At 44.4% G+C, this 27,853-nt stretch overlaps 1 protein-coding gene across 1 annotated transcript in view; it reads left to right on the plus strand.

Moving 5' to 3' along the window:
- The first annotated feature begins 3,881 nt into the window (after nt 1–3,881).
- Nucleotides 3,882–27,853, plus strand: part of LOC142008195 (uncharacterized) — a 32,983-nt gene continuing 9,011 nt past the window's right edge. Inside the window, exons 1-3 of the mRNA XM_074985297.1 lie at nt 3,882–4,044; nt 11,807–11,908; nt 24,651–26,457. Coding sequence (XP_074841398.1) covers nt 3,902–4,044; nt 11,807–11,908; nt 24,651–26,457 — 2,052 coding nt within the window. The 5' untranslated portion in view covers nt 3,882–3,901. The remainder of the gene's footprint in view (nt 4,045–11,806; nt 11,909–24,650; nt 26,458–27,853) is intronic.

Here is a 27,853-nt window from a genome sequence, read left to right on the forward strand (position 1 = left end):
CAGTTCCTAACTCTTAGTAACTGTTCTGTGAGATGTGTTGCTCATGTCAGTTCCATGACCTACCCTCTGTTTGAATTACTTGTAATAAGGAACTGAGAGAGTGCAGAGTCACTGGCACATGCACAGGGCTCCAGGGGGTGCTAGGCCTGGCCCTACGGATCTCACTGAGGGAAAAATCTCCAGCAACTGTGCATGTGGTGTGCACACAGATAGCCTGGAATGGACATAAGCAACACATCCCAAAGAACAACAGTTACACTGCGTTTGTCCTCTAATGTCAAGATGCTGTCCAGTCCACTCAGGGTAAGTGCCTTTTCTGCACAGCCACGTCTATCTGTTTGTCAAAGTGGGGAAGATAAAAGTATTGTGTTTACTATCAAATCAAACTCAGGCATAGGTCTTGCAAAATTCAGGGCTTTAGTATTCTGGTTTCTTACAGACTTAATAAGGAAATTTAAAGCAGCTGAACAGATGGGAGTACATAGATTCTCCTGTGCCGTGGAGGGAATATCCTAGCAATATACTTGAGAGACAGTGGATTGAAGACTGTTGACTTCTGTATTTATTTTGATTTTAATATAAAACTGAGAGATACCTATCCAAGGCTTTAGGCACCACAACTCACAGAAACAAATGCAGCTGAAATCTCTGATCATTACAATTATTAATTGACCAGGTTAGCCAGTCATCCACAAGAATTTTTTTAGCTGCTTTCTTGCGTAGCAAGTATACGCTGAGTCTTCTCCAAGAACCCTATAAATAACCTCTTCAAGCATTTGTCCATATGGATCCCATTGTCAGGGTGTGCACACCTTGTGTTCAAGCCCAGAATATTTTATTCAGCTGTATTCATAGTGGAGTCTTGTACATCATCTATTCACTTCTGCCCTTCCCAAGACTATAAAGAGTGGAGCTGGCACTCAATACCTTGTTGCTGCTCATGACAGCAAGGGAGAGCTACAAGGTATCCTGCATCCCTGTAATTTCTTAGATTGTTTGGTATAGTTACTTAGTGAGTTAGCTACTGTACTGTGTAGCCTATACATTTTATTTAGGGGCCAGTGCCCCCTCCGGCTCTAAAAGGCAAAAATTATTTTTTGTTTGAATCTTTTCCTGGAACTGAGGTGCAGGTCTCAAGGTTGACTCTGTCTCTGGGCTTTAAAATGATCAGTGCCTGTGAATCTGAGCCTGTGAATAACGGCCATATTAATTTTCTTGTTTGTTTAGGGGAACTGCATATTACGAAAAAAAGTTCAGTTTGCAAATTGTTTTCTACATATATGCAGAGAGTTAGCAATGCCCACTGAAAATGTTTCTGATGGAAAAGCCAGCGAGTTTTCCCAAATTTGAAGTCCCTTATCAAAATCATCTTTGTTTTCTAAAGCTGGTTTCTGTTAGTGCTTCAGATATCAGAGGTCTTAGTCAGGGTGTCTAGTAGGCCTAGTGCTCTAAGAGACCTCAGGCTTCTCAAAAACATGTCTTTTTCAGCCTTTCTTTGGGTCAATCCGTCTGACTCCTGTCCATGGTAGGAAGGAGCAGAGATCTTCAGGTGGTGTTTGGCACTGGTTGCTGTGAACAGCACCAGGTAAGAAGAGGTATCAGAGCAACAAGTGTTATATCTCCAAGCTTGTTCTTTCCAAATCTGATCAGCTTTTTGAATCTTCAGGGACTAGGGAAGCTCTTCTTCCATTCAGTGCTGTATTGACAATTATCAGTGATAGATACATTTTTCGAGTATTGAAGCCAGAGATTTTTCAGTATGACACCCTATTAAGAGATCCACATTGGTACTATGGAGCTCGGCTCAACTTGGTACAGATTCTTCTCTCTCTCAATGCAGTCTGCCTTCACAACCTCCGAGAACATAGTGAACACTCTAATATAGTAAACCCTTGAGTTACGTGGGGGTTGTGTTCCTGTAACCCCCACGTAACTCAGACTTTTGTACAAGTTAGTGGGGAGATGGGAACCAGGCTACAGTCCACCAGGTCAGTTTTCTGGCTCCCAGAGTGGTGGGAGGCCAGGAACCAGAGAGCAGCCTGGTTCTTGTCTCCCCGCTGCTTGTGCGACCTGGGAAGCTGACCAGCCATGTGGTAGAAGGCAGGGAGAAGGGACTTGTAGCTTGCCTAGCTGCCCGCATGTGCAGGCACGTAGGCAGGCTCACAGTTGCAGAGCAGCTTCAAGTTGTGCTTAACTTGCATTAAAGCAGGGGTTTAAGTGTTTTGAGGATTTACTGTACTGGAATCTGCTAGTTTTGATATTCTCCATTATCTAGTGCATTCACGTTCTTTCTCTTATGGGAACCAAAGGTATCAGTTACAAAATAATCACCCTTAGGTAGTTGTCTGTGGTACCAGTATCTGTTTTTCAGTAACTAGTGTCTAGATCTCCACAGTCTGTTACAACCTCTCAGATATATTTACCATCATGGGTAGAGTACTGCTAGTCTGTATCTTTGTCTGTGATTGTACAAGTGCTTCTTGTAGATTTTCTCCTCATCTCCCTGACTGGTTCCTGAAAGAGACCTAGAAAGCAGTCCTCCTTGTCACAGATCTCATGCTTCTGACAGGTTTCAGGCACCTTGCATTCTGTGTTATGGTATGCTTTTCCTATAGGAAATGCAGTCTTGGGGTGCAGATCAGTATGGAATCCTCAGCATTTTCATGTTACTTATTCACTGAGACCCAGGTCTGAGAATAAGCCACCTCTACTTAAAGAACAATCTAGTATAGCACACCTCTTTAACCAGAATTCATCCAAGAAGTTGAACAGGAACCTCAAGGAGGACAACGAAGGACCAACCCATTCCTTTGGCTAGTTCACTTTCATCACCAAATACAGGTGTAGCACCATCTACTCCTTCCACAGCCTACTTTCAAAGTCTGTTGGAACACCCTTAAAGGACTGGCAGAGATGTTAGATATGCCTCTCAAAGTAATTCAGAGAAGTTCTCTCAAGTTATTTGATGTTCTTCATCCTGTCTCTTGTTCCCGTTTGGCCATTCCCAATCAGTGAGTATGTCCTCAAGCCAGCTGAAAAGTTACAGCATGCTTATTTTACTTGTGATTTATGTCAAGCTGCATTGGGATAGAAACTGGTTATTGAATAACAGTACCCAAAATAGCATTTTAAAATTGTTTTAGGTTAAATAAAATTACCTTAAATGAGCTTCCTACTTTTAAAATGTAAGTTTATAAATATGTATTTTGCATTTAAACCTGATCTGATTAATATAGGAAGTATTATCTGTAGTTAGTTAATTGAACTGATTGTTTCTTGCCATGTCTTTCATATTTTTGAAAGAGTAGCTCTCATCCTTTCTCACCTAGTTTTTATGCACAGACTAGAAAAAGAAAACAAGTTTTCCTGCCTTTTTTAAAAAAAAAACTGGATCAGTTTCTTAGTTTTCAATGAACAAACTAGTTGAATAAACTGAAATAAAGAAAGTATTCTCTCTGCAGTTGTGAAAGAGCCTACTGTTATCAGGATCTGGTTAACACTTCAACAAATGCCCTTCCAGATGCCAAGCACAGTGAATTCCAACACTTCAGTGATTTGAGTTACTGTAAAATTTCAGTATAACCATGTACAGTATTGCTTGAATATTATTTAGTTAATGTGTTTTAAAGGAGCATACTAAGTTTAGGCCTTAATATAAGTTCTCAAAATTTCAAATTTAAATAGGTTTATTTTTAAAATAAAAGTCTGATTTAAATAACACCTGAATTTTTAGTAACGTCTTGTGTGGATTTGCACAAAGTTTTCAAAAAGAAAAATATTACTTCTTTTTAAAAAACCTTCCTTTTTTCAGATATTCCCTTATTGTTGATTTATATAAACACTGCACATTGTAAAGCTCTTCACTCTCTTTTCAGTACAGGTAAACAGACAGAAACAAAAAATGGACACTCAGTTATTCTCCCCGTTATTAGGAGGGATCACAGGTACATCACCACCTCTGGAATCATCCCGGTTGTATAGTAATTGGTCGGTGTGTGGAGATGATACCAATACCGCAACTTTACAAGATTGTACAAAAAAAAGGTATTAAACAACTACAATCTTATGCTGTTTTCTGGAAGGCTGAAAGTTTAATTGTGGAGGAATTGTGAGGTTTGGTTTCTAAGCATTGAAAGAAAGAAGTTTTAGTAACTTATGGGCAGTAAATTACATGAATTACCAAATGACGCTGAAGTTCAAAATAAGGGCCTTTTTTGAAGGTTCTTTTACCCCATTCATAATGAGAGGTATTGGAACTGGAATACTGCGCTATGTTGAGTGTGGCAGTATGTATCCTGAAGTAACACACACAGACTAGAGAAGTTGTATAAATGCAGACCTCTGTCTTCCTTTGTTCTTTCCATCTCTGATCCAGATATTGGCTATGATATGCATTCTTAACTGTGGGTTGTTTTATGCTACCTGCCACAGTAATTGTTGACACTTGATACCCATGATGACATCATCTGAATTTTCAATGTAAATCTCTTGTTTTAGTATTTATAACTCATGACAACAAAAATAGGAAGTCTAAGAAAAAATAAGTGCATCCACTGTACCACCAGGAGTAAATGGGGTAAAGTAAGGCCTGATCTAAAGTAGGGTGTTAGATCAAACATAGTTGACTTAGGTCGATTTTCTAAACAATCAGTCCACAGTACAGCATTTGTTGCGCTGACTTTAAGAGCTCCTAACATTGACTTTGGTACTCGAGCTTTTCATGAGGTGTAACCCAAAGTTGCCCTTTCATGATGGACTTTAGGGTAATGCAGACAGAGTGTTGTGAAATTCAGTGTTCTTGGCCTTCAGGAGGTGTTCCACAGAGCTCCAGTGTGACCACTCTGGCCAGTACTTTCGGCTCCACTGTTCTCCAGGTGTGCAGGAAACAGACCAAGAAAGTTTGAATTTAATTTCCTGTTTGGCCAGCATGGTGAGCAGAGCAGGCAGCACACCTTGAGCACATATGGCTATGAATTCTCACGGTCACAGACAAGCTCCGGAATGGAGCATGCAGGAGAACCAAGAGTTTACTGCTGTGTCAGGGGATGAAGCTGTGTTGGCAGAACTGGGAAGCCGCAAAAGAAACACAGGCATCTATGCCAAGATTTCATAGGACCTGGGGGAAACAGGATACACCAGGGATGCCCGTCAGTGCCACATGAAAATAAAGGAGCTCTGACAGGCATACTAGAGACACAGGAAACAAACAGATGTTCTGGATCATCACTGCACACATGCCACTTCTCTGAGCAGCTGTATGGGATTCTAAGGAGGGACCCAATCACTGTCCCCAAAGAGTCCAGGGATGCCTCCCAAGAGATTCCTCCGGCAGCCTCTGGCAACACCAGGAAAGACATGGTAGAGGAGGAGGACAGTAATGGTCTTCAGGTGAATGGAGCACCTGGTCTCACCAACAGCCAGGAATTTTTTTATCTTTGGATCTCATTCCCACCCAGGGTATTTTGCAGCGTGACCCTGATGGCGAAGAGGGAACCTCTGATGAGTTCTCATTTTTAATTGTACTATAGGTGGGATAAGACAGTTAGGTATGATCTGTGGCAGGTGCTGTACCTCTATTCAGCACTGTTGAGGCTTCATCTGGAATATTGTGTCCAATTCTGGACTCCCAAGAATAGAAAGCATGTGGATGCATTGAAGCGGATTCAGTGGAGGGAAGTGAAAATGATTGCAAGGTGGAGCACGTGACCCATGGGAAAAGACTGAAGGACTTGGGCTTATTTAGTTTGCATATGAGAAGAGTGAGAGGCAATTTCGTAGCAGCCTTCAGCTTACTAAAGTGAGGCTCTAAAGAGGATAGAGAGAGGCTGTTCTCAGTAGTGACGGACGGCAGAACAAGGAGCAATGGTCTGAAGCTACAGCAGGGGAGGTGTAGGTTGGATATTAGGAAAAACTGTTTTGCCAGGATGGTGGTGAAATGCTGGAATGTGTTACCTAGGCTACGTCTACACTAGCCCCAAACTTCGAAATGGCCACGCAAATGGCCATTTCGAAGTTTACTAATGAAGCACTGAAATACATATTCAGCGCTTCATTAGCATGCAGGCGGCCGCGGCACTTCGAAATTGATGCACCTCGCCGCCGTGCGGCTCGTCCTGACGGGGCTCCTTTTCCAAAGGACCCCGCCTACTTCGAAGTCCCCTTATTCTCATGAGCTGATGGGAATAAGGGGACTTCGAAGCAGGCAGGGCCCTTTTGAAAAGGAGTCCTGTTGGGACGAGACGCGCGGCATCGAGGCGTGTCAATTTCGAAGTGCCGTGGCTTCCCGCATGCTAATGAAGCGCTGAATATGCATTTGAGTGCTTCATTAGTAAACTTCGAATTGGCCATTTGCGTGGCCATTTCGAAGTTTGGGGCTAGTGTAGACACGGCCCTAGAGAGGTGGTGGAATCTCCAGCCCTAGAGGTTTTTAAGTCCCAGCTTGGCTGGGATGATTTCATAGAGGTGATCCAGCCCTAGACTACAGTGATTTTGTGCAAAGCCACAGAAACTGCTCTTGGAGTCACTGGCTTGAAAGCATGCCTCCATGCTTTACCATCACTGGCAGCAAACTGAGTCAAGCAGGTCCATTAAGATCTGCGTAGTACCTGCTGCACAGAGGATGCTTAACAGCCAAAATTTGTCCTTGTACATAACACATCGCTGTTGTTTGACACAGAGTCTCTTTAATGAAATTACTTTGTGTGTTGGAAAACTTATCTCATCTACAGTAAATGTATCTCCCTAATGTCGGGCCTTCACTTGCATTTTGTTGCTGTGTGCTCAAGAGCGTGCTCTTTGACCACTGATCTTTACCTGCTTCCAGCTATTAACAACACAAGATACAGAGGAGAAAATGAATGCAGGAAGATATGTTCCTAGAGCACATGCAAGCCTCCTGCACAGACAGGGCACAGTTAAATGCATGCAGAACAACCACACTGGAGGACAGGAAAGTGGACTGGGAGGAGAGGAGAGCACTGGGAGAGCATGAAGTCCATACCCAGGAGGAGGTGTTGCCCATGGTGGACCACATTCTTCCCTCACCATGTTCTGTACTCTTCCCTCATTGGTGCCCTAGAATGTGGGTGCGGGAGGGAGAAAGACAAGGGCAGCCTTGCATTCTACTTCCAGTGATACTTCTTAGAGCAGATGGCTGACATTCCTCCACCTGTGATGATAAAATACCTCTTGCCCTTGCTTATTTACCTCCAAAGCCCCTGCCATGAACTCCTTTACTGTGTGCTACATTTTTGTCCCTAAAATAAAAACAAGTGAGCCCTCAAAACCAGTGTCTTTATTGCTTGTGTTGCACAAGGCCAGCATACATCATGCAGGGAGCACCTCCTTCATGGTATTGTCTGGTCAATCATAAAGTTTTTTTTCAAAGCCTCCCTGATTAGCAGTATACCCCTTGCTGTGCTATCCTAATTGCCCTGGTATTCATCTGCTCGTAATTAGTAGCTAGGTGCCCTGCCTTGGCCTTCCAGCTTGGCATGAAAATTTCCCCCTTACTCTCACAGTTATGGAGCACACAACAGGCTACACCCAAAAGGGTATGTTGCTTTTGCTGAGGTTTAACTGAATCAGGAGGCTCCTGAGCTTAAATAGTCAAATGCACAGGAAACTGAAACAGGAGGCTCCTGAGTTTTAAATAGCCAAATGGACATTCTGCTACTATTCTACACTTGGCTCAGTTTGTAGTTGAACAATTCCTTACTGTGGTCTAGGATTCCTGTGCCTGGCTTTGTGAGCCGAGGAAGCAAGGGGTAAGCTGGATTTCCCACGACCACCACTGGCATGTCCATGTCTCCAATGGTGATTTTCTATTCTGAGAATCAGGTTCCATTCTGCAGCTTTCTGAACAGAGCAGAGTTCCTAAAGATGTGCAAATCGTGCACCTTTCCTGGCCATACCAGGCTGATGTCGGTGAAACAGCCCCTGTGATCCACCAATGCCTGCAACACCAGGGAAAGTACCACTTGTAGTTTATGTACTCTGTGGAAGGTGGTCTGGTGCCATGATAGGGATGCCCATTCCATCTATCACCATGCCTCAGAGAATTCCATCATGGTAAAACCATCCACTGTGTCCTGAAGACTTCCCAGAGTCACTGTCCTTTGTAGCAGAAGGGTATTATTTGCCTTGGCTGCCCAAATGACAGCAGCCCCCACTGTAGATTTTCGCACTCTGAATTGATTGCCGGTGCACTGGTAGTTGTCTGGCATTGTAAGGTTCTGCAGAGCTATAGCCACTCACTTCTGAACTGTCAGAGCAGTCTCATTCTGGTATTGCTGCATTTTAGAGTGGTTTCCATTCTAGGTTTTCTTTTTTTTTAAAATACATTATTGATCTGGAAAGGGGAATGCACAGTGGGGTAGCAAAATGTGCAGAGGGCATAATTACTTAGGTTAGTCAGGCTCTTAGATGACCATAAGGAATATTTAGAGATACCTAAATAAGTTAGATGAATGGGCAACATGGTGACAAATGAAATTCAGTGTTGATAAATGCACATGAGAGATACAAATTTAACTAATTATATGTTACAGGGTTCGAAATAAACTGTATAGAATCAAGAAGGGGATGTGGGCAACAGCGTAGATAGTTTAATGAAGACCTCTGCTTCGTGTGCTGAAGTAATCAAAAAAGCAATTATATTAGAATGCTTAAGAAGTGAGATGATGAATAATGCACAGGATATTATCGTGTATTCACATAAATCTGCAATCTGGTTTCAAGTGAAATACTGTGTGCAGTGCTGGTCAACTCCTCTCCAGAAGAATACTGCAGACCTACCTGCAAAAATGGTGGCAAGCATGATAGAGGACATTGCAAAAATATCGAATAAGGAATTTGAAAGTTTTGGGATTACTTACTTTAGAAAGGAGATGAAAACACGTGGAAGATGGGAGAGATTCCAGGAGACTGGAAAAGGGCAATGTAGTGCCCCCTTCTATAAAAAGGGAAATGAGGACAACCCAGGAAACTACAGACCACTCAGCTTAAATTCTGTACCGGGAAAAATAACAGTGCAAATAATTAAGGAGTTCATCTGCAAACATCTGGAAGATAATAAGGTGATTGGTTCCAGCCAGCATGGATCTGTAAAAAATAAATCCATGTCAAACCAATCTGATAGCTTTCTTGTGGATAAAGGGAAAACGGTACATGTGGTACACTAGACTTTAGTAAAGCATTTGATACAGTCTTGCGTGACCTTTCTATCTATAAATTAAGGAAATGCAACTTAGATGGGGCTAAGATGGGTGCATAACTGGATGGATAACCATTCTCACAGGCCATTTGTACACAGGCCACTTCCTTTGGAAGTGGCATGCTAATATAAGGAGCAAAAGATGCTAATGAGGCGCAGATGCAAATTCCCCATGCCTCATTAGCATAACATCATATGATTTGGAGTCTGGAAGACTGTTCTTCCGGACTCCAAAACGCTGTGTAGAAGCGGGGCCCTGGGGGGGCCTCTGAAAGGAGGACTTTCTTCTGGAAGTAACAGCCAGAGTGTGGTTGTTAATGGTTCACAGTCATACTGAAAGGGCATAACAAGTGGAGTTCCACAGGGCTCAGTTTTTGGACTGGTTCTGTTCAATATCTTCATCAACAGTTTAGATAATGGCACAGAGAGTACACTTATCAAATTTGCAGATGATACCATGCTGGGAGAGGTTGCAAGTGTTTTGGAGGATAAAGTCATAATTCAAAACAATCTGGACAAACAGGATAAATGGTCTGAGGTAAATAAGGTAAAGTTTAATAAAGGCAAATGCAAAGTACTCCACTTAGGAAGGAACAATCAGTTACACATATACACAATGGGAAGCGACTGTCTAGGAAGGAGTACTGCAGTAAGGGATCTAGGGGAGCACAAGTTAAATATGAGTCAGCAGTGTGCTACTGTTGCAGAAACAGCAAACTTGGTTCTGGGTTGGATTAATAGGAGTGTTGTGGGCAAGACACAAGGGCTGTGTCTACACTAGCCCAAAACTTTGAAATGGCCATGCAGCTGCACAGCATGTCCAGATGGGGCTCCTTTTCTAAAGGACCCCGGCAACTTCGAAATCCTCTTATTCCTTTTGAAAAGGAGTCTCGTCTGGATGAGCCACGTGGCTGCAAGCTGCGTCAATTTCGAAGTGCCGCGGCTGCTGGTGTTCTAATGAGGCGCTGAATATGTATTTCAGCGCTTCATTAGTAAACTTCGAAATGGCCATTTGCTTGGCCATTTCGAAGTTTTGGGCTAGTGTAGACATAGCCGTGAAGTCATTTTTCTGCTCTGCTCCATGCTGATTAGGCCTCAGAGTATTGTGTACAGTTCTGGGGACCACATTTCAAGAAGGATGTGGAGAAATTGGAGACAGGCCTGAGAAGAGCAACCAAAATGATTAAAGGTCTAGAAAACATGACCTAAGAGGGAAGACTGAAAGAATTGGGTTTGTTTAATTTGAAGAAGAGAAAGCTCAGAGGAGACATGATTGCAACTTTCAAGTACCTGAAAGGATATTACAAGGAGGAGGGAGATACCTTGCACTCCTTTACTCCAGTGATAGGACAAGAAGCAAAGGGCTTAAACTGCAGAAGGGAGAGTTTAGGTTGGATATTAGGAAAAACTTCTGGTGAGGGTGGTTAAACACTGGACTAAATTGCCTGGTGAGGTTGTGGAATCTCCATCATTGGAGACAACTTGAGAGCAGGTTAGATAAATGTCTAAGCAGGGGACTGGCTTTGATGATTCCAGTTTGGGTATTATATGGTTCTATGAAAATAAATCATTCTAAGAGTATGTAGGACAATGACATGAATAGTTGAAGGTAGATAGGAAGAACACCAGTTTCCTATCGTCTAACAGAAAAACAATGTGGGCATCAATTAAATTGAAAGAAAATTCAGAACTGATATAAAAAGTTGAGGCAAGAAGTTAACAATTCAGATATCAAGAATATCCAGAGTAATAATTAGTTTAAAAATTGTGAAATAATTAAAACAATCTTTACTATTATCGATCATGATGAGACCTGAAGTTGGGAGTGTGGAGGTACAGAATACAGAAGGGTTTTTCCATCATAGACAGGATTTTGAACAAGCTTGATTCAGGTCTGATCCAGTATAGAAATTCCTATGCACCCTGCTCAGTCTCCATCCCCTCTTATCTTCAGAGAAAGTTACTCTGGGGAAGAGGGAGGAAGAGGTAAGAAGAAAGCAGCTGATACCCATTCCATTCATCTTCTTTCCTTTCCGCTCTTCAGTGCTTCATGCATAGGGCTGAGACTGCACGCAGGGTGTTGTGATCATGGTGTTTTGAAACATTCTAATTATTCAAATATTTGTTCACCTTCAGAGTCATGCTATAATAATGATAGAAGATAATACTTAGCTTTTCATCTGTAAGGAACATTATTTTATTAATTCTTGGAGGGTGAGGAAGCTTTCTTTTCTCTCACCCCTCCTATGTTTATATAAAAAAAAAGCAGTCCATGTAGCACTTTAAGGACTAACAAAATAATTTATTGGGTGATGAGTTTTCATGGGACAGATCCACTTCCAGTTCTGAAGAAGTGTGTCTGCCCCAGGAAAGCTCATCACCTAATAAATTATTTTGTTAGTCTTTAAAGTGCTGCGTGACTGCGTTTTTGTTTTGTGAAGCTGCAGACTAACATGACTTCCTCTCTGTGACTTTACTTATGTGCTACTGCTAAAGAAATATGAATGTAAACTTTAGTGTGTGTTTTCTTTATGGGTTGCTTTATTTTCTCCTGATGACAGGCTCACATCTGCCTGGGTTTTATTTTTTCAGGGCACAGATAAATCTCTCTTACTCTGGCAATGGGCCAGATATGTTTGGCTTAGTCTCCAGCATCCTAGAGGAGCCAAACAAGCCAGAACCAGTTACAGATTGGTAAGTTTATACTGAAAACTTGCATGGTGTTATATATTGTACATTTTAAAGTATCTTTTCTATGTTGTACATAACAGTAAACATTTGGCGTAGTACTGAGGTTTGTGATGTCATTTAAGTAAGCTATCATCAAGTTAAATTAGAGATGTGTTGCTAGTATTTACTTGCAGTAACATATAAACACAAGCAGTTTTGTAGCACCTTAAAGACTAACAATTTTATTTATTAGGTAATGAGCTTTCATGGGAAGACCCACTTCATCTGATTCATCAGTGGATCTTACCCAAGAAAGCTCATTACCTAATAAATAAATTGTGGGTCTTTAAGGTGCTAAGGACTGCTTGGGTTTTTTTGTGAAGCTCAAAATGAACATGGCTGACCCTCTGAGACTAAAGTATAAAGGCAGTTTCTGTTCATCCTCCTACCATCAGATGGCAGCTGGAAAGAGAAATTTGTGTCTTTCATTACTTTAGTTGTATTAAGAGGATTAGTGGAGATATGAGTTTGGACATATCTAAAGGTAGAAATAGCTCATAATTTGAGATGTATTGGTATATTTATATTTGTACATCTGAATTGTATTTGTAGTTCTCGACACTATACACCTCTTAGTATTTTGTACTGGTTAATCATTGCTGATAAATAAGTGTACCAAATGCCTTATTTCCCCAATACTGTCTGTCCTGTAGTCTCCCACCCTCTCTTGGAACAGTCTCAGAAGTTAAGTTCACTGGTTTTTTAAAGAGACAGTAAAAACAAACAGCTCATTAATTGAACAAACACTCTTTTTAATGAAAACATTGAATTAGCTTGTAGTAAAAAAACAAGTTTAGTAAATAAAAGGTCATAGTTTAAGTGATATCAAGTATAAAGATAGTTACAAACAAAAGAGTTAAAATACATTTTTAAAATAAAACATAATTTATGAAAGTTACAATCTTTTCCTGAGAATATCTCTCATGTGTACTTATTTCTCAGGGATTTCAGCTGCATTGGTTGAAAGAACCAACATTCTGTGAAATCAAGATCTCTGACTTCTTTAGTTCCTCAAGTGATGATGTCAAAATGACTTTCTCCCTGTATCTTCCCAAATTTTATTGATACTGCTACAAGAGACAGGAAGGTTTCCTGGGAATGAGGTTTCCATCTTGGGATTGCTCATCTTTCCCTACTTGCTCTTCTGATGGATTTGTTTATTTTGGATGTGAATGTTTCTTCATTATCTCTTCCTGACCAGGCTTATCAGACATGCAAATACACATTCCTTTGTCTAGCATGAAGTGGATTTATGCCTCTCTTGCCAAACTCATTTTAAGAACAAGAAAGCAGTCAAGTAGCACTTTAAAGACTAACAAAATAATTTATTAGATGAGCTTTCGTGAGACAGACCCACTTCTTCAGACCATAGCCAGGCCAGAACAGACTCAAATATTTAAGGCACAGAGAACCAAAAATAGTAATCGAGGTTGACAAATCAGAAAAAAATTATCAAGGTGAGCAAATCAGAGAGTAGAGGTGTGGGGGAGTCGAGAATTAGACTAAGCCAAGTATGCAAATGAGCCCCTATAATGACCCAGAAAATTCCCATCCCAGTTCAAACCACATGTTAATGTGCTGAATTTGAATATAAAAGAGAGTTCAGCAGCCTCTCTTTCCAGACTGTTATGAAAATTCCTCTTCAGTAAGAGACAAACTCTTAAGTCATTAACAGAATGGCCCACTCCATTAAAATGTTGGCTGACAGGTTTGCAGATCAGGAGTGTTTTTATGTCTGTTTTGTGCCCATTAACTCTTTGTTTAAGAGAGTTTGAAGTCTGTCCAATATACAAAGCTTGTGGGCATTATTGACACATGATGGCATATAAGATGTTAGCTGAGGAACATGAGAATGTGCCCGTGATTCTGTGACTAACCTGGTTAGGTGCAGTAATGGTATCTCCAGAAAAGATATGTGGACAAAGCTGGCAGCGGGCTTTGTTGCAAGGAAAAGTTCCAGGACAATTAGTTCCGATTTGGGGACAGTTTATACCTCCAGATTAGTGGAACTGTTATGGGCACCCGCAGGACCCCACAATATGCTAATACATTTATGGCTGACCTGGAACAATGATGCCCCTTTTACCGCTCCTCTACTTAAAATAATTGATGACATCTTTATGATTTGGACCCATGGTATAGAGACTCTAGAAGAATTCCACAGAAACTTTAACAATCCGCACCCCACCATCAACTTATGCCTCGATTATTCCACGCGAGAGATACATTTCCTGGACACTACAGTACAAATCAAGGATGGTCTGATCAGTACCGCACTGTACCGAAAGCCTACTGATCGCTATACTTACCTATGCGCTTCTAGCTTCCATCCTGCACACATAACTAGATCCATTGTTTACAGTCAAGCCCTTAGGTACAATCGCATTTGCTCTGATCCTACTGCCAGAGACTGAAAACTACAGGATCTTTACCGCATATTCATGAACTTGAATTACCCACCAGGAGAAATAAAAAAATAAAATGGACAGGGCCAGACAAATACCCAGAGACCAGCTACTCCAAGATAGGCCCAAAACAGCCAAGAACAGAACACCACTGGTCATTAACTACAGCCCTCAACTCAAGCCAGTGTAATGCATTATTAGGGACCTACAACCTATCCTTAATCAGGATGCCACACTCCAGAAGGCCCTAGGTGACAGGCCTGTTCTGTCCTACAGACAACCTCCCAACCTTATGAGGATTCTCACCCACAACCACAGTCTGTACCGCAGGAACATAAGTCCTGGAACTTTTCCTTGCAACAAAGCCCACTGCCAGCTTTGTCCACATATCTTTTCTGGAAATACCATCACTGCACCTAACCAGGTTAGTCACAGAATCACAGGCACATTCTCATGTTCCTCAACTAACATCATATGTGCCATCAATGCCCACATGCTTTGTATATTGGACAGACTTCAAACGGTCTTAGACAAAGAGTTAATGGCATAAAACAGACATAAAAACACTCCTGATCCACAAACCTATCAGCCAGCATTTTAGTGGAGTGGGCCATTCTGTTAATGATTTAAAAGTGTACATCTTACTGAAGAGGAATTTTCATAACAGTCTGGAAAGAGAGGCTGCTGAACTCTCTTTTATATTCAAATTCAGCACATTAACATGTGGTTTGAACTGGGATGGGAATTTTCTGGGTCATTATAGGGGCTCGTTTGCATACTGGGCTTAATCTTAATTCTTGACTTCCCCCCGCGCCTCTACTCTCTGATTTGCTCACCTTGATAATTTTTTTCTGATTTGTCAACCTTGATTACTATATTTGGTTCTCTGTGCCTTAAATATTGAGTCTGTTCTGGTCTGGCTATGGTCTGAAGAAGTGGGTCTGTCCCACGAAAGCTCATCTAATAAATTATTTTGTTAGTCTTTAAAGTGCTACTTGACTGCTTTTTTGTTTTGATAGTATATAGACTGTCACGGCTTTCTGTCTGTTACTGTTCATTTTAAGAACATAATTCTAGCATAGATGAACTTTTTGCATACGTCATGCAAGAATAGAAATGATCAGTAAGTTATTAGTTTTCTGATGATATGTTAAATGCTGTCTGTCAGGTATATATCATGATGTGTTTTAGGTGTCCTGAAGGCGTTAAGAGTTTCTAAAATGCAAAGTAGTGAATCACCAGTGGACCTATATATCTCAGAGTTTATGCAGAAAATTTTAAAAAGCTTTTCTGTGCCATTTAGATAACAAATATTTTGTATGTTTTGAAAGCGTACACTACATATTTTTACTATGCCTGCCTGATCATTTCTAAAAGTACATGCTCAGAGGGCTGCCTGTGTTGGTCTGTAGCTTCACAAATAACAAGCAGTCCTGTAGCACCTTATACTAGGAAGGGAAATTCTGCCTCCACCCTCTTTGTGCCAGAAACCTTCCCATGTGGTGAGTGAAATGGATGCCCCAAGGGTAAGCTGTAGTGTACAGTGTTGTCCCATTCTCCATCACTCAACTTCTTTCAGGTGTTGTCACAGGGCAAACTCACTGCCACAGCACCTCCTGCTGGTTGCTCAGGGAATTAGTTCACTCCCCTTAGCAGTGCGCCTCTTTCTAGCCAGTGTGGCATCTGCCGCTGCTCCCCACTCTACCTTGTGCGCCACTCAGGACCCGTGACACTCCTAGGATCCCCAAGTCCTCTTTGGGACACTCCCCTCTGGCAGTGCCTACTATAGTCCCCTGCCACCTCCAGGGGTCTCAGCAAGTCCTTGTCCAGAGCCCTCACTAATGTGGTCAACTGCAGCCTTTGTTTAGCCCCTACTTCAAGGGCAAGACACAGCACGTGTTGGCCACAGTTGGTGTGGCTAGGTGAGATGCAGGAGGGGGAGAGAAGAGACTCAGACCTGCCCACTACTCTGAGTCTCGGCTGAGGCATCCTCTGGCAGCAGCCTGTTCTGCCCTCCTTCTCTTTCCCTTGACCACATGTCACTCCCTGGCCCACTTCCCCTGTAACCTCTTGCACCTTTTGGGCCTCTACCTTGGGGCCTGCAGTGTGGGAGGAGTCAGGCTGGATATTTCCTCAAGCTACCTTGAGTCTGCCCAGCACTGCCCTATCTAAGGTGCTGGCTCTCTCTGAGAGTTGGTCTTGGTCTGTCGTTCATTCTGCAGATATGTCCGTATAGCTGTAACTTCCGTTGTATAACCTTCTGCAGTACATTCTATTTCAGCTGTATCTTCCTATATAATTCCTTGCAGGTGATGTTCTGCATCCATCCTATTCTCAGGATCTTTCTATAACAACTCTTCTCAAATGCTGATATCCTTCTTTTTAAATCTTTTTGGCTACGTCTACACTAGCCGACTACTTCGAAGTAGCCGGCACAATGTTGAAATAGCACATGTCGCGTCTACACACGCCGTGTGCTATTTCGACGTTCAAATCGATGTTAAGCGGCGAGACGTCGAAATCGCTATTCCCATCAGAAGATGGGAATAGCGCCTTACTTCGACGTTGAACATCAAAGTAGGGTGTGTATAGACAATCCGCGTCCCGCTACTTCGAAATAGCGGGGTCCGCCATGGCGGCAATCAGCTGAAGGGTTGAGACGTGCTGGCCAGCCCGTTCGAAACTCTATGATCTTTGCTCTCAGTGGTTCTTAAAGCCACACAGACCCGGAAACCCCGTAGCAGGAAGTTGACAGCATGCATGCAGCAGCCATGCCACGAGGTGTCCCTGTACAGCCCAAAGGGACACCATGGCAGCCAACCAGCCTCCTGAGCGCCCCCAGAGCTCCCCCTCTGGGCCATCTCAGGGATCCCAGGCCTCCAGCCAGCAGGGTAGGAAGCGGGGCCCCTCCTGGACTGACCCTGAGCTCCGTGACCTGCTGGGGCTTTGGGGTGAGGAGGAGGTGCTGCACATCATGGGGAGCAAGGGGCAGAACGCGGAGGCGTTCGCCCAGCTGGCCGAGGGCCTGGCTGCCTGGGGTCACCCTGCCCACACTCCTGACCATGTCAGGAGTAAGGGCAAGGAGTTGCAGCAGGGTTACGCCCGGGCCCGGGACTCGGCCAGCTGGTCTGGGGCTTCCCCTGCCACTTGCCCCTATTACCAGGAGCTCAGGGCTATCCTGGGCCCCCAGGGCACCTCCTCCTCCCCCCCCCACAGCCACCCTTGACACCAAGGCTGATGAGCCCCAGCCGGCCTCGGAGCCAGGGTCAGGTCCGGAAGCCAGTCCTGCCCCCCCAGGGCTAGAGCCGGGACCCTCCACCCCAGTCACTGAGTGGTCCAGCGAGGAGGGGGAGCTCATGCTGGACATACCATCCCACAGCTCCAGCTGGGTGTCCGCTAGATGGTCATCTCCTGATCCTGGCAGTGCACCGTCAGGTACGTACCCCACAGGGCACAGACCCCCTGAGCATGAGGCAGGGGCACCACTTGACTGGGGGCCCCACACATCCCCACAATACCCCAGCCTGCCATGGCCCGGGCACACCATGGCACAGGGACGGTGCCACAGCCACCAGTGCCCAGCAGCACCTCCACCCATGGACAGTGCCGTGCCCCACCCCCAGTGGGAGGGGAGAGGGGCGGACCACTGGAAGGGGCCACCCACAGGATCACTGCACGCACCAATGGGGGATGGGGGTGGGCCATGGGTCAAGGCTGGGTACTCATGGCCCCCCTATTTCTGCAGCTGCACCATCCGTGGTCCCAGACAGCCCTCCGAGACCACCGGACCACCAATGCCCGGGGTCGCCACCTGCACCGGGACGGGCCCACCCCCGCCAGGGCCACCGCTGCAACACACATGACCCAGAGGTGGCTGCGGCCCTCCGGTGCCAGACGGACCTCATGGAGCGGAGGCTCCAATTTGAGGCGCGGGAGGCCGCCTGGCGCCGGGAGGCCTGGCAGGAGTTTATGGCCACCTTCAATCGGGTGGCCAACACCTTTGAGGAGCTGGTGGCCCGTCTGCTCCCCCTGATGTCCTCCATGCTGCCCTCCCCGCCGCCCCGCCTGATCCCCCGCCTGATGTCCTGCCTGTTGCCCCACCTGATGTCCCGCCTGCCTCCCCACCCACCAGCTTCTCAGGGCAGGAGCCACCCAGGGCCGAGGACCCGCCTCGGCCATACCTCCCCATCCTCCTGGCTCCCAGCCGGCCTCGCTGGGGACCCCGGCTGAGAGGGGGACTGGCCAGCCGAATGCAGCGGGGCTCGTGCCCTTCCACCCCTGCCCCAGAATGATGGGCCGATGTGTGGCCTTCCCACGTCTCCCCCCTGTACATAGTTGTCCCCACTCTGTCTATAGTTATTTATAGTTGACCCCCCTGTACATAGTTTATTAAAGATGTCCCCACTTGTATATAGTTATTATTATTGTTATTTGAATCTGTTTTATTTGCTGATATTATTATGTGCCAAAAAGAGGTGACATTTTTGTTCCTGTAAATAATAATGATAGTTTTATTTTTCCAAAAACCTGTGTCCCGTGTGCTTTTGGTGAGGGTGGGGCGTGGGTATTGCAGCAGGGTGCAGGGATGGCCGGGGGGTCGCTCACTGTGCCCCCTGGTCAAAGTACTCCCTTAGGGCTTCCCGGACCCAGACCCCGTCCTGGTGGGCCTGGTGGCTCGGGGTGGCGGCTGGCTGGGGGTAGGCTGTTGCGACCTTCTGTGCCCAGCCCTGCACAATGGCCTCCCCCTTGCTTTCCACCAGGTTGTGGAGTGTGGAGCAGGCCCCCACAACCTGCAGGATGTTTGGGAGGCCCAGGTCTAGGTGTGCCAGGAGGCAATGCCAGCAGCCTTTCAGGCGCCCAAAGGCTCGCTCGACCACTTGTTGGGCATGGTTGAGTCGGGTGTTGTAGCACTCCTGGCTGTCAGTGAGGTGGCCTGTATAGGGCATCACAAGCCAAGGCTGAAGGGGGTATGCTGCATCCCCCACAAGGCAGAGGGGTACGGCGGTGGTATCTCCCAGAGGGATCTCCCTCTGGGGGATGTAGGTCCCCGCCTGCAGTCAGCAGCATAGTCCCGAATTCCGGAAAACGTGGGCGTCATGGGTAGAGCCAGGCCAGCCCACGTAGATGTCCTGGAAGCAGCCACGGCTGTCGACCATGGCCTGCAGGACCACAGAGTGGTAGCCCTTCTTGTTGATATAGCGCCCACCACTGTGGTCTGGGGTGCGGATGGGGATGTGGGTCCCATCAAGGGCTCCAAAGTAGTTGGGGAATCCCATGGCGGGGAATCCCTCGACGGCTGCGTCCAGGTCCCCAACTCAGACGACCCTCTTCAGCAACAGGGCATTGAGTGCATGCACCACCTGTGGGGAGGGAACATGGGTGCCTGTGAGGGTTTGCAGAGTGTGACCCCCTCCCCCAGGCCCCCCTCCTCAGGTTCCCCTCCCCGGGGGTTCAGCCCCAGGCCTCCTTACCTCCATGAGGACTGCCCCGACTGTGGCCTTTCCCACTCCAAATTGCTGTCCCACGGAGCGGTAGCTGTCTGGATTGGCCAGCTTCCAGACAGCTATTGCGACCCTCTTCTCAACAGGGAGGGCGTGCCGCATCCAGGTGTCGTGGTGCCTGAGTGCGGGGGTGAGCCACTGGCAGAGCTCCGGGAAGGTCTGCCGGCTCATGCGGAAGTTCCGCAGCCACTGGTCGTCATTCCATTCCCCCATAACCAGGTGTTCCCACCACTCAGTGCTGGAGGGGTAGCTCCAGAGTCGGCAGGGCACCCGGCGGGGGGGAGCAGGAGGGCCTGATGGTCAGGGGCGTCTCCTGGTGCTCCTGGGGAGGGCTCCCATTCCAGAAGCTGCTGGGCGGCTGCTCAGGCAGCATCTAGAAGGGTGCCTGCTCCGTGGGAGGCGGCTTGTAGGTCTTCCAGCTGCTGCTGGATGTCCATGTCTGCGGGCTTGAGGTCTGCGAGGCTTGTATCACCAACGCAGGGCTGCTCGTGCGGTGCAGGCCGAGTGTGTCTGGGAGGGGCCCTTTAAGGGAGCGGGCTGCAGCTGCCCCGGAAGGGCTAGTGTGCTCTGTGACCCGGTCTGTGGGCTTTCCTGGCCCCTTATTTCGAAAGAGGGGGCTTGTGTGTGTGGATGCTCTGCGTTTCCTTCAGGGGTGGCTCTTTTTGATGTTCCCCGGCACCACTTCGACGTTGAACGTCGACATTGCCAGCCCTGGAGGACATGTAGACGATAATCATCAAAGTAGCCTATTTTGTTGTTCTTACTTCGAAATAGGCTACTTCGATGTAGTGTCCTAGTGTAGACGTAGCCTTTGTCTCACATCCATACAGCATGGTGCTGAGTGCACACATTTTGAAGATGCTCAGCTCCATTCCTCAGCTAATCTTTTTGCTTTTCCAGATTTTATCCATCGCCTTCAAACTCGCTCTTGTTTTTGCTATGCTACTTGCTATTTGCTTCTTACTGTCTAGATCATATGTTATGTTGGTCCCCAGATATGTGTACTTCTCTGCGTACTCTAGTTTGATCCTGTCTATGCTGATCTTCCTTCCTATTTCCTTACCTCCAAATACCATTGTTTTGTTCATAATCAGTCTGTACCGCTTCCTTTCCTCATTCAGCACCTGCACTGTTCTCCCTAGCTTTTCTTCATCTTCAATGACAACTATATCATCCGTGAACCTCAAGTTGTTGATTCTCATCCTGTGCACAGGTATCCCTTCTACATATTCCTTGATCTTGTCCCTTGCTCTGTCTAGGTGCATGATGAAGCTATTCGGTGATATCAGATCTTCTTCTCTTGTACCTCTACTCATTCTAAACAAATTTCCCAACTCTTCTCATGTTCTCACTGCTGCCTCTGCATTGTGGTTGATATCCTTCAACAACCGTATCAGTTTGCTATCCACTCTGTATGACTCCATCACCGCCAAAGTCACTTTCTGTTATGGGCTGGGGTCCGACTGTCTCAGTAGTAGTTTTGCAGAAACGGACCTGGGAGTTGTAGTAGACGAGAAGGTAGACATGAGTCAACAGTGTGCCGTTGTAGCCAAGAAAGCTAATGCCATTTTAGGTTGCATCAAGAGGCGCGTTGCCAGTAGATCCAGAGAAGTGATTATTCCTCTTTATTCGGCTTTGGTGAGACTGCATCTGGAGTGCTGTGTCCAGTTTTGGGCCCCCATTTATAGGAAGGGTGTGGATACACTGGAGAGGGTCCAGCGGAGGGTGACCAAATAATTAGGGGGCCGGAGCATATGACTTATGAAGAAAGGTTGAGGGAATTGGGACTGTTTAGTCTGCAGAAGAGAAGACTGAGGAGGGACTTGATAACAGCCTTCAACTTACTGAAGGGAGGTTGCAAAGAGGCTGGAGAGAGGCTGTTCACAGTGGTCACAGATGGCAGAACACAGAACAATGGTCTCAAGTTGCGGTTGGAAAGGTCCAGGTTGAACATTAGGAAAATCTTTTTCATTAGGAGGGTGGTGAAGCATTGGAATGGTCTACCCAGGGAAGTAGTGGAGTCTCCATCCCTTGAGGTGTTTAAGTCTCATCTCGACAAAGCCCTGGTGGGTCTGATCTGATGGTTTGGTCCTGCTTAGAGCAGGGGCTGGACTCGATGGCTTTTTTGGTCTCTTTCAGCTCTGTTATTCCATGATTCTATGATTCTGATCTATACTGTCAAATGCCTTCTGAAAACTGATGAAGCAATTGTAGACGTTCATTTGTAGAACTTTCTGTGCTATCAATCTTAGTGCCAATATCTGCTGTATTGTACTTCTATCTTTCCTGAATCCCACTTGCTCATCCACTAGATGTTCTTCTGCCTGTGATCTCAGTCTCTCCCCCAGTATCGTCATCAGGAGCTTGCCTAGATGACTTGTTTGGGCAATCGTTCTGTAGTTCTTGCACTCCAATGCACTTTCTTTCTTGTGTATTGTCACTAACACGGATCTTATGCATTCCTTAGGTGCCTTCCCTTCTTTCCATGCCATATTACAGTCGTATTTCCTGAATCATACTTTCTCCACCATGTTTGATCATCTCTCCCATGATCTCATTTCCAAGGTTCTTGTTCCTCTTTAGCAGCAACGAAGGGTCCTGTGGCACCTTATAGACTAACAGAAAAGTTTAGAGCATGAGCTTTCGTGAGTTAACTCACTTCTGAAGCATCTGAAGAAGTGAGTTAACTCACGAAAGCTCATGCTCTAAACTTTTCTGTTAGTCTGTAAGGTGCCACAGGACCCTTCGTTGCTGCTACAGATCCAGACTAACACGGCTACCCCTCTGATACTTGTTCGTCTTTAGTCATTTCACTGCTCTTTCTACTTCCTCCTTTGAAATACCAGTCTCACTCTCGATGTTGATGGAGATACCTCTTTCAGTTCTTTAATCAGTCCCTCTGAGACACTTGGGTCCAACTGTGCTTTGTCCAGATCAGTGCAATATCTCATCCTTCAATGCACAACCTTCTCCTTATTCATGAGCACCTCGTCATTCTCTTCTTTGATAGCCATCTGCTTTGGCTGCCACTTCCTATTAATATTCCTGATCATCTTATACACCTCCCTAGTGTTACACTCGCTGTAATAACACTCTGTATCTTTACACTGCTCCTCTAACCATTTTGCCTTATCCTTTCTGTCCGCTTTCCTTACCTCATTGCATTTCACTCTATATTGCTCTTCTGCCCTCTTGGAAACACCCCTTCTGATCTTCAACACACTCTTCTCTTGGACCAGCTTCAGTGTCTCCTGCGTAATCCACTTCTTATTGATCTTCACCCCACTAGAGGTATCCAAAAGAGCTTGTCATAGAAGGGCAATAGCATAGAGCTGTATTATGCTTGCTTAGATCCCTTCTGCCCTGTGGGCCCTAGGGAACAACTTTGACTGTACTTGGTGGCGTGGCTCTGTTGGAATTGTGTAGCCTGTGGCTTGGGGAAGAACTAGAGCACCAGAACCAGTGCATATATACAGAGCATCTCTTGCCGTTGGTATTTGTTGGGAAACCCAACAGCCTCCTGTTCAGTTGCACTGTTTCTTGCATCCAAAGAGTTGGTGAGGAAATTCCACAAGAAGAACCTGAATTCCCCCTCCACCCTGCAGCACTTGCAACCTTGGAGACTATTTAGATGAGAGTGACTTTGCTGATTTCTCTTAGACTACAGATGGCCAGCCTAGGCTTAGTGAGTTGGCTGCATGAGTGGCCCTCCATCTCTGTGGGCTGCAAGATTGTCATAACCAAGGCAGTCTCTCAGGTCTCTCAGGTTTTGCTAACTGTACCTGCATACCTAGAATTTGCGGGGTGTGCTGATGGAACCGATGCAGAGGGAGCATACAGCTCTCACAGAGATGTCTGTAATCAGTGCACACCCCATTTCACGTGCACTTGCTTTATGTATGTATCACTTCTGTAATACCTGTAGGACAAAATCCAGCAAAATCTGAAAACCCTGAGTGTGGGCATTTAAAAACAAAATGCCTCGTGGGCCTTACATAGAACCCGAACAGGCTGCATGTGGCTCTCGGGCTGCAGATCGCCACCACTGTCTTAGACTGATAGTATTTAAAAAAATTCAAGATAAAAATTTGTTAGTATGTTATTTCTCTGAAATTCTTCTCTCCCCTATCGTAAAACAATAAATCGTCATAGAAGGGAGCCAAGAGGGGAGGCCATCAGACATTTTCAGCTATTAGAGTAGTCAAATCTCTATCTGATGTCTTAGGTTTTTTTTTTTTTTAACATGGGGGAAGAGAAGACTGTGTGTATTTAGCATGATTATTAGAAAATCTTGGAGCAGCAATTTAAATGTTTTAATGCTGGGGGCAGGAACATACTTCTGAACAAGGCAAATGTAATCTAAGAAATAAGAACTACTGCAGAACATGGAATCAACTTTGCAGAGGCGTTGTGAGGCTTAATTTTATTTTTGAGTACTATAGGTTCTTTCTATGAAAAGTGCTATGTAGGTTCTAATGTCAATACAGAAACTTTTAAAGAATAGATAATTAAGTCTTTGAGATTATGAAGGGCATAGTAGTGACTGAAGCACCATAAGATGAAGTGTTTAAAGTACACTAGAAAAAATAATATTAGGTAATAATTATAGGCTGGCAACAGTCTAGTACACTAGTAGGTTTTTATTTCTTATTTCTGTGACAAAACTACTTGAATTATATCTTTAGCAAAGTTCTTAATAGTAGCTTTGCTTTTTGAAAAAACACTGAATTCTGAACAAGAGCTTTAATGTAATATAAAGGGGTTTTGTCATTCCTAAACATGCAATTTTATTTGTTACAGGAACTCTGTGTCAAGATTGTTTCCCCCTAAGTGGGCATCTGAGGTTGGAAACGGTGACTTCTCAGGTCTTTCTTCTAATCACCCATTACAAAATAAAGATATGCCACATCTGATTGGCACACAGAGCAGTTACCAAGGTCACTTGAAAAAGTCATCTGAAGTGGAGACTTTACGCAGAGGATTTGAAGATCTTCATTTTCTAGAATCTTGGCTTTCTCCTTCTGACCCTTACACTCAGTCAACTGATGATATCTTGAACATTTATCCTGAAAATTCTGCTTTTCAAAATAATGCTATAATTCAGCAAGAGGAAGTAGCATTTCAAAATGTAGAATTTAATCAGCATGTGTGCGGTTATGATAAGATTAAACTAAATGGAGACAGTGAAAAGAACTGCTCTGATTTTAGTAATTTTTCTTCTCAAAGCAGAATTAAAGATGGCACTGCTATTCAGAAAGAGTATTGGGAAACTGACAGAACAAGAGGCAGCCTTATGAAAAATGACAGACAAAAACAAACAAAGTACTCCAATGAGCTGTCTAGTCCACCTGGTGGTCATTTGCGGGGAAAAGTGTTCCAGGACAACCATTTGTTTTCTAAAAGATATGATGATTTTACGGCTTCTCATACATCACAGCCATCTATTCATCCATCACTATATTTTTTCAATCAACCGTTTATTAAAGAAAATAGTTTTCCTGCAGGAACAAATAGAAACCCACAGGAAACTCACATGCAAAATGGCCATAATAGCTTCAATTTGGGGAAAACCTTTAATAACACTGAATGCCAGAGCCATATTAATTCTAAAGAATGTTCTCGGAAATCTGCTGAATATAATTTATCTGTAAAAACTCCTCTGCAAAATGGGAATTATCAGTCATCTTACCGTGGGCATACTTGGCTGGATGGTAAAATCTTAAGTCCCACAACTATATCAGATATTGCATATAGAAAGCAAAACCAAGTAGTAACAAGTCCACAGTCCTCTTCAGGGGTTTCAACTATGTCCAGTGAATCTCCTACACATCAGTCTGCAACCCAGCCTTCTTACTATTCACAGTTACCTTCATCAAGGAAAGATGGAAGGTTACAAATATCAAATAGTGTTCCTACTAACTTGGAGGGTTCAAATTTCTTTACAGAAAAACAGAAACAAATTAAATCTTTTGGACATTACCAGCATGATTCATTCACTGGTAAGAAAGGTCAGTATCGTAAAATACCCATTAATTTGTCACACAATTGGTTAACACAGCAGAATTGTGCAAGTGATGAGTCTGAAAAGTATCATAGGTTTCGCAAAAAACCAAACCAAGATAACTGTAATAAAGATGATAGAAGAGGTAGAAGAAATTGGATACCCCATCCTGGGTATGCAGGACGAAATCAGCAACAGTTCAACATGTTCCGAAGGAAACAAGAACAGAATGGTGGCAACATGTCTGACTTCATCAATCCTTCTTTTCTTCCTTCTTTCCCATTAATGTCTGATTTTAAGCAAAATCCCAATTATGCACCATTTAATCCCCATCCATTTCATTCAGCGAATAATTTTGCTTTTCCTCCATCACCATTTCCCTTCTCAGAACTTGTTGATCTTTTTCACTATGATGATTTTAACCATTTGAATCCTTTCATTAATGACCTATTTTGTGGGGAATTAAGTATGCCATACTTTCCCTTTCCAACTCCTTTTAACAAGTACAGGCCCCCAAAAACTCGCAGTGGACCTGCTAATGAGCTTCATATTCGACTGGAGGAGTGTTATGAACAGTGGAGAGCTCTGGAGAAGGAGAGGAAAAAGGTAATAAATGAGTACCATGATAGATTTGTATTATAGGATGGTGATTATACAGGAACAGTTGGATAAAGTAGAAATTCATGCGTTTTACTTGTCAACAGCAGCCTCAGCCTCACTGGGGCTCTGTGCTGGGAGCTCCAGCAGCTAGGGCTTCAGGCAGGGAGAAGGCAGCCGCAGCCTCACTGGGGCTCCAGCCAGGGAGCGTGGGCAGCTGCCCCTTCCCCATATTTGCAAAATTCTACATTCGCGGGGGTTCGCAACACCAAACCCTTGCAAATGTTGAGACCCTACCGTATTGTGACATTCATTCTAGTCTAAATATGTTGAGTTCCCTCTGGAGCAAACTGTTTTGAGTTATGTGCATTGTGAGAAGATAACAAACAGTAAAAGTGGGATACATCTGTGCATGAGACTGAGTTTCACCTCTCATTTTCCAGCCTTACAAGAGTTAGAATCACTTTTTAGCAGTAATTTTCTTGAACTAAATGCACGTAAAACCTATGGTTGGTTAATCAAGTACCATCAAGCCCTCTTTGGCCCAAGGTTTTTTATTATCTGGTGGCATGGGATCCTATTTTTTGGTTCATGTTGTTCAGTGCAAGATTTGTAGCCAGTAGTTACCATCATCCATAGGTCATGGCAGAGGCCCCTGATGTGACTTGTCTAGCTAAAGCGTGACTGGATGATAAATCAGTACCTTTTTTGGTCCAGCTCTTTTTAGATAGAACTTAGTTCAGTGTGAACTGAGGGAAGGCCAGGATGGTTGTTTATATCTAACTTCAGATGTAAGAGGTATGTCACTCTAAAACATATTCTTTTGGCTTTGTCCCATCTTTATCTGCCATGTCTTGGGGTTTACCCAGGTCTGTTGTCATAGGTGAGTTTAAAGTCTAGGTGGATGACTTTTTAGTGTAGTTATCTTCTCAAAGCCATTCTGGTAAACCTGTGATTATCCTTGGGCATTTCAAGCATAACCACTGAAGCAACTGAGAACAATTCATGTACTTGTTAGTAATCTCTGAATTTTAATGATCTGATAGCCCTTACCAAGATGTTATCAGTAGAAGGCAATTGGGAATTCACATCTCTAATTTGGTGTGACAAAGCTGGATTTTAGTCTTCGAAGGACTGTGTAAGACCCTTCTATTTATGTGGGTCTATACCTAAGATTAGTTAACACTATAAAGGCGATTAGTATGCTTTTTTATTTTTATAAAGATGATTTTGTTTGTTGATTGCTGATGTTTATTTTAGATTTATGCTTTAAGGTAATACCTGTAATTTTTGGAAGTATTCTTATTTTTACAGCCAGCTATTGACAGTATAATGGTCAATGTCTTCTTCGTGTTGTCAATGCCCCCGAGGCTTAAGCAGCAGTCACATTTTTGTGCATCTAAGT

This window comes from Carettochelys insculpta, chromosome 2, assembly GCF_033958435.1.
Source record: "Carettochelys insculpta isolate YL-2023 chromosome 2, ASM3395843v1, whole genome shotgun sequence".
Classification (NCBI taxonomy): Eukaryota; Metazoa; Chordata; order Testudines; family Carettochelyidae; genus Carettochelys; species Carettochelys insculpta.